Source organism: Triticum urartu, chromosome 7 (genome assembly GCF_003073215.2).
Source record: "Triticum urartu cultivar G1812 chromosome 7, Tu2.1, whole genome shotgun sequence".
Classification (NCBI taxonomy): domain Eukaryota; kingdom Viridiplantae; phylum Streptophyta; class Magnoliopsida; order Poales; family Poaceae; genus Triticum; species Triticum urartu.
In genome coordinates this window covers 495,513,529-495,526,207 of record NC_053028.1, presented here as the reverse complement: position 1 = coordinate 495,526,207, position 12,679 = coordinate 495,513,529, and the positions used below count along the sequence as shown (strand labels likewise).

The 12,679-nt window shown below is 44.9% G+C and overlaps 1 protein-coding gene across 1 annotated transcript; it reads left to right on the top strand.

Annotated features, from left to right (window-relative positions):
• Window positions 1-11,033: 11,033 nt before the first annotated feature.
• LOC125524572 (GTP-binding protein SAR1A-like) lies at window positions 11,034-12,422 on the top strand. The gene is made up of 3 exons (XM_048689607.1): window positions 11,034-11,248; window positions 11,347-11,478; window positions 11,756-12,422. Exons 1-3 carry the CDS (start codon window positions 11,120-11,122, stop codon window positions 12,074-12,076), a joined length of 582 nt encoding a protein of 193 aa, XP_048545564.1. The 5' UTR covers window positions 11,034-11,119; the 3' UTR covers window positions 12,077-12,422.
• The last annotated feature ends 257 nt before the right edge of the window (window positions 12,423-12,679 follow it).

Genomic DNA, 12,679 nt, shown 5'->3' with positions numbered 1-12,679 from the left:
TACAAATCGTGGTGCTAACTTCCCTTTAACTCCAAAACGCTTTGTTCCCCGAAGTGGAGATACTCGAAGATAAGCTCTATCTCCAACTTCGTAAACTGTCTCCTTGCGTTTAGAATCTGCATAACTTTTCTGTCTAGACTGGGCTACCTTGAGCCTATCGCGAATCAACTTCACCTTCTGTTCAGACTCTTTAATCAAGTCAGGACCAAACAACTAACGGTCTCCAACTTCGTCCCATGACAACGGTGTCCTGCACCTCCTTCCGTACAAGGCTTCGAAAGGGGCCATCTTTAAACTAGTTTGGTAACTGTTATTGTAAGAGAACTCTGCATATGGCAAATTGTCATCCCAACTAGATCCATAATCTAGCGCACAAGCTCTCAGCATATCCCCCAAAATCTGATTTACCCTCTCGGTCTGTCCATCTGTCTGTGGATGAAAAGCTGTACTGAATTCTAGCCTGGTACCCAAAGTGTCGTGCAACTGCTTCCAGAACTTTGAGGTGAACTGGGTTCCTCTATCTGATACGATACTCCTTGGAACTCCATGCAGACATACGATCCTGGTCATGTATATCTTTGCTAAATTAGCACTGGTGTAAGTGGTCTTTACTGGGATGAAATGAGCTACTTTCGTCAATCGATCAACTACAACCCAAATTGAGTCATAGCCTGAACGAGTCCTGGGCAATCCCGTGATAAAATCCATGCCTAGTTTATCCCACTTCCATTTGGGTATCGGCAATGGTTGTAACAATCCTGCTAGCTTCTGATACTCTGCCTTTACTCTCTAGCACACATCACAAACGGCTACATACTCCGCTATATCCTTCTTCATTTCGGTCCACCAGAAAATATCCTTCAAATCCAGATACATCTTGGTATTTCCTGGATGAATTGAATATGGTGAATCGTGTGCCTCTTGCAAAATTAACTTCCTGATCTCCGGGTCATTGGGCACGTAAACACGGTCTTCAAACCATAGGGTGTCGTGTTCATCCTCACGAAATCCTTTAGCTTTTCCTTTGCTCAGTTTCTCCTTTATAGCGGCAATCTCTTTGTCAATTTTCTGAGCTTCTCTGATTCTATCCATCAAAGTTGACTGAATCTCCAATGCTGCTACATAGCCTCTCGGAACTATTTCCAAACATAGTTCACGAAGATTTTCTGCTAACTCCTTGGGTATTTCTCCCGTCATTAATGTATTGACATGGCTCTTACGGCTTAATGCGTCAGCTACTACATTAGCCTTTCCGGGGTGATAATGCAATTTCATATCATAATCCTTGATAAGCTCCAACCATCTCCTTTGTCTGAGATTCAATTCCTTCTGGGTGAAAATGTACTTCAAACTCTTATGATCCGTGTACACCTCACAATGATTACCAATGAGAAAATGTCTCCATGTTTTCAAGGCATGCACTACGGCTGCTAACTCCAAATCATGCGTAGCATAATTCAACTCATGAGGCTTCAGTTGTCTTGAGGCATATGAAACAACTCTCCCTTCCTGCATAAGCACTGCTCCAAGTCCTCGACATGAAGCGTCACAGTACACCTCATAATCTTTGGTCTGGTCTGGCAAAATCAACACTGGCGAGGTAACCAAACGTTTCTTCAACTCCTGGAAACTAGCCTCACACTCCTCTGTCCATATGAACTTGGTATCCTTCTTTAATAACTCTGTCATAGGCTTCACAATCTTTGAGAAATTCTCAATAAATCTCCGGTAGTATCCTGCGAGTCCAAGAAAACTCCGGATCTCTCCAACTGTTGTTGGGGCTTCCCACTTGGTCACGGTTTCAACTTTAGCGGGATCTACTGCTATACCTTCACCAGATATAACATGTCCGAGGAATCCTACTTCCTTCAACCAAAACTCACATTTGGCAAAAGAATCAAATCGAACAAAGCAACGAAAGTCAAACGGCGAAAGAAAACAACTTCGTTCTAGCAATTTGGATCTAGGGCAATTTTACAATAGCAAAACCTTGTTTAAGTTGGTTAAACGGATAGAGGGTTTCGAGACGAAACTCTAGGCGCTTGAATCGCCTGATTCTGATAAACGAGCGAAAAGTTAAACTAAAATGAAAATCGGACCAGGAATCGCGATCAGAAAAATCGTGGATTTAATCCGAGAAAAAGAAAACTGACGAACAGTTAATCGAACGGACGTTCGTTAACAGAAACTAACTGGTGAACACGTTCGCTAAAACGAACGGATCGGTGAACGTTCACTAATTAAATAAACCAGGGAAAAAAATAAACCGATCTAGGGTTTCCAAAAAATAAACCGAGGTGGTTTTTAAAAAAAACGAATGGCGAACGGCGGCGTCTATACCTCCGGCGAGGTACTCCGGCGGGCGGGGCGGGGCTCTGGCGGGTCGGCGGGGTGCGGCGCGGCGACGGGAGGCGGCGGGCGGCGGCGCGCGGCTCGGCGGCGGGGCGGCTGTGGCTCGGCGGGCGGCTCGGGGCGGGGTGGGGTGAGGTGAGGGCGGCGGGGGGTCCGGTATTTAAGAAGGGGGGTGTGCTGCCTTGGGGGAGGGGGCACGGCGGGGCGGCTCCGAGCCGGACTTGGGCGGCGGCGGCGCTCCAGTCTCTTGGAGGGAGACGGCAGGCGGCGGGGTGGGCCGTCGGCTGGGCCTTGGCCCAGTCGGCGCGCGGCGCGTTTTTTTTTAAATTATTCCGCTCGGAAGAAAAAGAAAAATAAATACTAAACGGACTCCAAAAATTCCGAAATAAATTTTCACGGGCTTCTAAAATCAAGCTTCACAAGGTGAACATTTATTTGGGACCTAAATGCAATTTTGAAAACCGCACATTTTTCCTAAATTCAAATAAAACACCGAAAAACTCCAAAATAAAATCTTATTTGATTTTATTATTAAATCCTCAATAGTTCTTTATTTTGGGAAAGTCATTTTATTCCCTCTCTCATATTTTTGTAATAGAAATAATTGATGCTAAAATAAATAAAATCAAATGATCCTATTCTCAAAATTTGAGGGAACTCAAATATGAAAATATCGAAATCCCCAACTCTCTCCGTGGGTCATTGAGTTGCGTAGAATTTCTAGGATCAACCAGAATGCAAAAGAAATATGATATGCATTGATGATCTAATGTATAACATTCCAAATTGAAAATTTGGGATGTTACAATGCAGTTGCTAGTTCAGAATCAGAATCAGGGGAACAACAACAACAACAACAACATCCCACCACCGCCACCACCTGTTGATCACTTAACCCGTTTTCTTAGGCTAAATCCGCCGGTGTTCTCTAGTAGCACCGAGCCTATAGTAGCAGATGATTGGCTCCGCAAGATTGGAAGGGAGTTAACCACTACAGGATGTACTGATGCTGAGAAGGTGCGCTTTGCCGCACATCAGTTGGATGGACCAGCAGCATCATGGTGGGAGAATTACACTGTCACCTACCCTATAGCCACGGTGACATGGGACCAATTTCAGCAGGCTTTCTGTACAGCCCATGTTTCAGCAGGAGCTATGGCCATGAAGAAGCGTGAGTTTCGCAACTTGCGCCAAGGAGGATGGACAGTTGGCCAGTATGTGGATGACTTCAGTAAGCTAGCATGTTATGCCCCAGATGACGTTGCTACGGATGCAGCTAAGCAGGAGAAGTTTCTGGAAGGACTGAATGATGAGTTGAGCATGCAGTTGATGGTAGCAAACTTCAACAACTACCAGGAGTTGGTAGATCACGCTCTTATGATTAAAGGGAAGCAGCAGCAGATTGAAAACCGCAAGAGGAAGTATGGACAAGGGAAGTACAATTCTGGAGCTCAGCAGAAGCCACGTTTTACCCCTAAACCGGGAGGACATTTTCAGCATACCCATGGAGGAGGCAGCTCGCACAATCATAATGGCCCCAAGAATGGTAATGGGAATGGAGGAAGCAACAGCCAGAACCGTACCAACCCATCAACGCCAGCCAAGAGAGACCTGAGCCAAGTCACTTGCTATAAGTGCCAGAAGACTGGACATTACGCCAATGAATGTCTTGAAGCTCGGAATGGAAATGGCAATGTAAGCTCTGGGAAGAAGCCGAACCCTTTCAATAGGGGACAGGTGAACCACGTTAACGTGGAGGAGGTTGAAGCTCAGCCAGATGCAGTAATAGGTAAGTTTTTGGTTAAGTCATTTACTGCACTCGTCCTTTTTGATACTGGTGCATCGCATTCATACATCTCAAGGGGATTTGTGGATAAGTATAAACTGCCAACCCAAGCCCTTAGGTCACCCATGTTAGTAACCTCGCCTGGAGCAGAATATATGGCTAGTCTATGGTGTGATCGGTTGCCATTAAGGATTGGTAACTATGTATTTCCCTCGGACCTAATAGTATTGGAATCTCAAGGATTGGATGTGATATTAGGCATGGATTGGTTATCGAAGTATGGAGGGAACATTGAATGCGCCAGTAAGTCAATTTTGCTTATGACGCTAGAAGGAAGAAGGATCAAGTATGTATCCCGGCATGTGCCAAAGAGGACCCAAGTAAATTCCTTATCAGGAGTTGTGCAGGAGGAAGTACCAGTGGTGAAGGATTTCCCTGACGTATTTTCAGAGGAGTTGCCAGGCATGCCACCGGATAGAGATATTGAGTTTTTGATTGAGTTTTTGCCAGGCACAGGGCCCATATCTAAGAGACCATACAGGATGCCCACAAAAGATTTAGAGGAGATTAAGAAGCAAATTAAGGAGTTACTGGATAAAGGTTATATCCGCCCAAGTTCTTTGCCTTGGGGATCGCCAGTACTTCTAGTGGAGAAGAAGGATGGATCGTTAAGGATGGTTGTTGATTATCGAGGATTGAATGAAGTAACAATCAAGAACAAGTACCCACTACCGATGATCAATGATCTGTTTGATTGATTGCAAGGAGCTAAGGTGTTTTCCAAGATCGATCTGCGATCAGGATACCATCAGTTAAAAATTCGAGAGCAGGATATACCTAAGACGGCTTTTACCACCAGGTATGGGCTGTACGAGTATACCATTATGTCATTTGGTCTGACTAACGCACCTGCATATTTCATGAACATGATGAATAAGGTGTTTATGGAGTTTTTGGATAAGTTCGTCGTGGTGTTCATTGATGATATTTTGGTCTACTCAAAGAATGAAGAGGAGCATAAGGAGCATTTGCGTTTGGTACTTGAGAAGCTCAGAGAACATCAGTTATATGCCAAGTTCAGCAAATGTGAGTTTTGGTTGAAGGAAGTTGGATTCCTCGGACACGTTATATCCGGAGAAGGTATAGCAGTAGATCCCACCAAGGTTGTCACTGTGACAAATTGGGAAGCACCAACAACAGTTGGAGAGATCCGGAGTTTTCTTGGACTTGCAGGATACTACCGGAGATTCATAGAGAATTTCTAAAAAAATGCGAAGCCTATGACGGAGTTGTTGAAGAAGGATACCAAGTTCAAATGGACTGAGGAATGTGACGCCGGTTTCCAGGAGTTAAAGAAACGTTTGGTTACCTCGCCAGTGTTGATTTTGCCAGATCAGCGTAAGAATTACGAGGTATATTGCGACGCTTCACGTCGAGGACTTGGAGCAGTGCTTATGCAGGAGGGAAGAGTTGTTTCGTATGCTTCACGACAGCTGAAACCTCATGAGTTGAATTATGCCACGCATGATTTGGAGTTAGCAGCCGTAGTGCATGCATTGAAGACTTAGAGACATTTTCTCATTGGAAACCATTGTGAAGTATACACGGATCACAAGAGTTTGAAGTATATTTTCACGCAGAAGGAGCTAAATCTCAGGCAAAGGAGATGGTTGGATCTCATGAAGGATTATGATATGAGATTGCATTATCATCCCGGAAAGGCTAATGTAGTAGCCAATACGCTGAGCCGTAAGAGCCATGTCAACACACTAATGACGGGAGATTTACCGAAGGAGTTAGCCGAAATCCTTCGTGAGCTATGTTTGGAGATAGTTCCGAGAGGCTATGTAGCAGCATTGGAGATTCAATCTACTTTGATGGATAAGATCAGAGAAGCTCAGAAGACTGACAAGGAGGTTGCCTCTATAAATGAGAAGATGAGCAAAGGAAAAGTTAAAGGATTTCGTGAGGATGAGCACGATACCCTATGGTTTGAAGACCGTTTTTATGTACCTAACGACCCCGAGATCAGGAAGTTGATTCTGCAGGAGGCCCATGATTCACCATACTCGATTCACCCAGGAAATACCAAGATGCATTTGGATTTGAAGGATACTTTCTGGTGGACCAGAATGAACAAGGATATTGCAGAGTATATAGCAGTTTGTGATGTATGCCAGAGAGTAAAGGCAGAGCATCAGAAGCCAGCAGGATTGCTATAATCATTGCCGATACCCAAATGGAAGTGGGATAAGCTAGGCATGGATTTCATCACGGGATTACCCAGGACCCGTTCAGGCTATGACTCGATATGGGTTGTAGTCGATCGCTTGATAGAGGTAGCTCATTTCATCCCAGTAAAGACCACTTATACCAGTGCTAAGTTGGCAAAGATATACATGACCAGGATCGTATGTCTGCATGGAGTTACGAGGAGCATTGTATCCGATAGAGGAACCTAGTTTACCTCAAAGTTCTGGAATCAGTTGCACGAAACTTTGGGTACCAGGCTAGAGTTCAGTATAGTTTTTCATCCGTAGACAGATGGACAGACCGAGAGAGTCAATCAGATTTTGGACGATATGCTGAGAGCTTGTGCGCTAGATTATGGATCTAGTTGGGACGACAATTTGCCATATGCAGAGTTCTCTTACAAGAACAGTTATCAATCCAGTTTGAAGATGACCCCTTTCGAAGCCTTGTACGGAAGGAGGTGCAGGACCCCATTGTCGTGGGATGAAGTTGGAGACCGCTAGTTGTTTGGACCGAATTTGATTAAGGAGTCTGAACAGAAGGTGAAATTGATTCGCGATAGGCTCAAGGTAGCCCAGTCCAGGCAGAAGAGCTACGCAGATTCTAAACATAAGGAGACAGTTTACGAAGTCGGAGACCGAGTTTATCTTCGAGTATCTCCACTTCGGGGAGTTAAGCGCTTTGGAGTTAAGGGAAAGTTAGCGCCACGTTTTATGGGACCATACAAAGTTTTGGAACGTATGAGAGAAGTTGCCTACAAGTTGGATAGTGATTTGATCTATGAGGAGAAACCAGTCAAGATTCTCGAGTATGCCAGCCGAGTCACCCACAGCATGGTTATCAAGTTTTGCAAAGTTCAGTGGAGCCACCACACCGAGGATGAAGCCACCTGTGAGCGAGAGGAAAAACTGTTGAAGGACCACCCTCACCTATTTTCTAGCCAACCCGAATCTCGAGGGCGAGATTCATCTTAAGGGGGTAGGATTGTAACATCCCAAATTTTCAATTTGGAATGTTATACATTAGGTCATCACTGCATATCATATTTTATTTGCTTTTGGCCTGATCTAGAAATTCTACGCAACTCAAGGACGCACGGAGAGAGCTGGGGTTTTCGTTATCTTCATATTTGAGTTTTTCTCAAATTTTGAAAATAGGATCATTGATTTTATTTATCTTATCTTCAATTATTTTTATAATAAAAATATGAGAGAGGGAATAAAATGACTTTCTCAAAATAAAGAAATATTGAAGGTTTAATAAAAAAATCAAGTAAGATTTTATTTTGGATTTTCTTGCTATTTTATTTGAATTTAGGAAAAATTGCACATTTTCAAAACTGCATTTTAGGGCCAAGAAAATGTTCATCCTGTTCTAAATATTTTATTTAGACGGTGAAAATTTGTTTTTGCATTTTTAGATTTTATTTATTTTTCTAGGATTTTTCTTAGTTCGGCGGGATTATTTAAAAAAAACTCCCGCGCGCCCGACTGGGCCGAAGGCCCAGCCGAGCCGGCCCAGCCGCCGCCGCCTCCCGCATCCGGATCGGGACCGGAGTCCCGATCGCCGCCGCCGCCGAGTCCGGGGGGCCATGCCGCCTCAGCCCCTCCCGCAAGCCACCGCCGCCACCCCCCCCCCTTTATAAATCGACCCGGGGTCCCCCCTGGAGCCCCACAGCCGGAGTCGCTGCCGCAAGCCATCGCCACCCTGCCGCCTTGCGCCGCCGCCGCAAGCCATCGCCGCCCCGCCACCCTACGCCGCCCATCGCCACCGGAGCCCCGCCGGACCTCGCCGGAGCCTGAACCGAGGTAGCCGCCCGCCATCCCGGTTTTCTAAGAAAAACCAATCCGGTTTTTTTAGAAACCCTAGGTTTGTTTTTTTAGATCGGTTTTATCGGTTCTTTTTTTTAGCGAGCGTTCGCTCGTTCGTTCATTTTAACTAACACGTTCACCGTTTAGTTTCAGATAACGAACGTTTGTTCGATAATCTGTTCGTCAGTTTTTCTTTTTCTTGGATTTTTCGCGATTATTTCTGATCGCGATTTCTGATACGATTTCCGTTTTAGTTTATATTTTCACTCGTTTATCGGAATCAGGCGATTCAAGCGCCTGGAGTTTCGTCTCGAAACCCTTTTTCCATTTAACCAACTCAAACAAGTTTTTGCATCTGTAAAATTTGACTTAGATCCAGATTAGTAAATGAAGTTTGTTTCTTTCGCTGTTTGACTTTCGTTGTTTCGTTCGATTTGATTCTTTTTGCGAACCGGAGTTCTTAAGTTGAACTTTCTGGTTAGATTTCTTATTTGAGTTTTACCCGTGCATTAGATGAGTACTTATTGTATGCTTGTTTGTTTCCGATAGAGTACCCGGAGTGCGCCGCTTGCTACTTTGAATCTCTAGGTTTCACGGATCATCAGCAAGGCAAGTAACACTTTGATCATACCTCTTTACTACCCAGTTTTTATTGCATTAGATCAATCCTCAAACAATTGCATGATTAGGATCTGATTAATATGTGGGTTTTGGGAAATAGATGAGGTAGAACCTATTACCTGTTTTATTATCAAACCCTTGGGAGTTACTTCTATGTTTGCTTATTATGCCATGCTATGCTAGTAGACGTGGATTTGGTGAGTGTATCCATGACAGATGTGATATTGATAAATTAATGGTTTATTTAAGGTGGCAACTTAAACACACATCTGGGTGGATTGAGCCACCTGGGTATTCCAGCGATTGCCTGTTTTTCTTTATGGACCGTCACCCAGGCTCAAAGGGATCATGAGATTATTCATGCTAGAAACTTCTGTGTGCAGCCACAAGCTACTATATGGGCTCTAGCATAGTTGACTAAGTCGTGCGAACTCTTACAGTGGTAGACTAGCAGATGTAGGGGATGTAGGTTGGTACTGTCTACCCGATCGTAAGGTGCTAGCACTTCTGAAAGACTATGTCTCGGTCAGCCGTTTCTCAAACATCATGCAGTGCGAGAATCCCAACGGAGGAGATCGAGTCTTGTGGGGAGAAGTGCGCAAACCTCTGCAGAGTGTATAAACTAATCATGGTTAGCCGTGTCCCCGGTTATGGACGTCTTGAGTATCTAGTACTTGGATTATCATGTGAATCTCATCATGTTACTTTAATTAATCATATTGGCTTTTAATGATGATACTTAATTGGGATTGAGAGGATGTCTATCTTCTCAATGTTTAACAACCACCATGATAGTTAAATAAAATTTATTCCTTTGCAGTAGGGAAATTTTGGCTTTATGCAAAAACTGTAACCATAGAGCTTTCCACCAGCCATATATGCATGTACTATAGCTTTATTCTTTCATTTCTCTCTATGTGTTACATTACCAGCATATTCCATGTGCTGACCCGTTTTCGGGCTGCAACATTCATGTTGCAGACTTTTCAGACGACGAGTAAGGTGCCTTTAGGTCGTGGTTCTATACTCAGTGATGCCGTTGGAGTTGATGGACTCACTTATCTTCAAGCCTTCTGTTGTTATCGTTATTAGATGGCCTTAAGCCATATTTATTGTAATAATTTCTCTTTTGAGACATTCGATGTAATAAGTGTGTGATTGTTACTCTGTTATAAATCCTTCAAGTACTGTGCGTGTCAGCATTACTGATCCATGGATGACACTAAAGCACAGAGATCAGACTGTTTGAGGTCTGGTCGCTACAACATACTCATGTGGGATCTAATTTTGAAGAGCATGCCGCGAGGGTTCCAACGGTGAAAGCGGATCTTAATTTCGATGTTTCATTCAAAAGTTATGTCTTTCTAAAAGAAGTTGAACTCAAAAATAAATGCTTTCACACCTGTTGGATGGGTGTTTCGTTGCATGTTGCTTTTTTATAGCAAATAAAACAGATTCTCTCCTAATTTTTTGGACGAGGACAAAAACTTACTAAAAGGGAAAGGATGCCACGAAGCGTTAGCGGGCAGCTAGGCACGGACGAGACTTGCCTGCTCCCCCGTTGTGTGCCATCCGTGCTCCCGTCTACGTGGCTTGATTTGATTGGAGCAAAATTAGGCTTGGCTCCAACCCCCTTAAAATCAGGGGGGAGATGATTAGATTAGAAAAAAAGAAAAAAAAAACAGCCGTAGGATTAAGTGGGAGCATGGATGGGAGCACGGGGAGGGAGCAGGCAAGCCGGATCCGCTAGGCACTCGCTAGACGCGTCAAAAAAAAAGCCATGGGATCGGAGTGAATGATAGACCTTAAAAACTAGTATAACACCTGTATAATTGCAGAGGAGCCGTTGTTGTCTGTTTTTAATGAACCGCATTGGAGTTGCCCTAATTGGGTAACCCCTTATCCCCCACCACCGTCCGATATAGAAAGCACGGCAACCGATGTATGGTCTGACGCGTCGCTAGACCCATGGTGGAGTCCTCCAAGCAAACTCGAACACAATAAGGTCTCACGACCAAGACGCGCAGACCGAGCACGCACTTGAAAGCGTAACCTTCCCACCACCGCCCGATCTAAAATCACCGCGCCCGATCTACGGGGTGACGCGTCGCCGGACCCATTGCGGACTCCTCCAGCCAAACCAACTTCTCATCCGGCAAGCTATATAATTCATGGAGAAGGCCTCAAATCAAAAGCAAACAGGACCAAGCTACGACAGCCGTCTCCCGACGAAATCGCGCAGACACCCAAACGATCCCGGTTCGCTTCCCTAGCTGCCTCGCCGCTCGCCGCCGGGATGTTTCTCGTGGATTGGTTCTTCGACGCTCTGGCGTATCTGGGGATGTGGCAGAAGGATGCCAAGATCCTCTTCCTAGGCCTCGACAACGCCGGCAAGACCACCCTCCTCCAGATGCTCAAGGACGAGGTCGGTGTACATACGATTCCGATCGATCTTGATCTCGTGGGGTTCCTGTTGATCTGCTGACTTTGTTCTTGTGTTACGCCTGCCGGTTGGTTATACAGAGACTGGCGCAGCACCAGCCGACGCAGCATCCGACGTCCGAGGAGCTGAGCATCGGGAAGATCAGGTTCAAGGCGTTCGACCTCGGTGGTCACGCGCTCGCGCGCCGTGTCTGGAAGGACTACTTCGCCAAGGTTTGCTCATATTCCTCTGTTTCAGTCACGGAGCATACATGCATATCCTCTGTTTCCTACGTACGAATATCGTGAAGATCGAGGATCGAATATTTTGCCTAATTCATCTTAATTTGAACAGAGCTTCAAGATCATGTCAGTAGTAACCTAGTTTGCTCTGTTTATCTTAGTTTGAACCCTTGGGATGGCATGTTTGCTCCAAAAAATACATCATATCCGTGCTCAAAACAAGTTTTATCTTCTTTCATCTTTCATCGAGATCTTATCTTGCTTGCAGGTCGACGCCGTCGTGTACCTAGTGGACGCTGCCGATCGGGAGCGGTTCAACGAGACGAAGCAGGAGCTGGACTCGCTCCTCTCGGCCGAGGCGCTTTTCGGCGTGCCGTTCCTCGTGCTGGGCAACAAGATCGACATCGCAAACGCATTATCTGAGCACGAATTACGCTACTACCTCGGGCTGGAGTACTACACCACCGGCAAGGGCAACGTCGATCTCTCCCACAACGGCATGCGGCCCCTAGAGATCTTCATGTGCAGCGTGGTCCGGAAGATGGGCTACGGCGAGGGCTTCAGATGGATGTCCCAGTACATCAAATAGAGGGGGCTGAGGGAAAGGCATCTCTGTTTTTCTTTTCTTTTTTCTTTTTTCTTTGACGAACTAGCAGGAGCTCTGCTTTGCATTAAGTAGAGAAACGGGGTTACACTGTCCAGAACACTAGATACAGACATACATACAGTGGTGGACCTCAAAGAAAAATAAAAATATAAAGAAAAGCCGAAACGCTACAGTTTGTTTGCTACCAGGAACAAAACAAAATCAGTTCTGGCCTTGCTTGGTTGCCACCACATCAGTTCTGTTTTTCTTGGGACGCTACGTATGTAGAGTATACATTGCAGTTTCCATGGCCATTCATCTTGATTGCTTAGTGGCTAGTTTGGCTTAGTCTTTTTGTCAGTCTGCTATATTCTTCAAGCCTAGATCCGGCCTATACTTTTGACTCCTGCTTTGGTTAAATTTCGTGAGCTTTGATATATTTCCGCATATTCTGAAAATTTCCCAATGATGTTAAAATATTTGTGCGGGTAGGCGCACATGTGGTGGTCAGAGTAGGCAATATGTGTCGGTAATCGTTTTAACCCTATACTCAGCTAAAGTTGTGATTTCTTGTTAGACTGGTGAAAATTAAACCCATTGGAGAGG

What these genes read in the sequence shown, in the direction of transcription:
- LOC125524572 (XM_048689607.1), top strand. Translation starts at nt 11,120, where the DNA reads ATGTTTCTCGTGGATTGGTTCTTCGACGCTCTGGCGTATCTGGGGATG. An exon ending in TCCAGATGCTCAAGGACGAG is followed by an intron (nt 11,249 to 11,346) that starts GTCGGTGTACAT and finishes TTGGTTATACAG; the next exon opens with AGACTGGCGCAGCACCAGCC. An exon ending in GGAAGGACTACTTCGCCAAG is followed by an intron (nt 11,479 to 11,755) that starts GTTTGCTCATAT and finishes TCTTGCTTGCAG; the next exon opens with GTCGACGCCGTCGTGTACCT.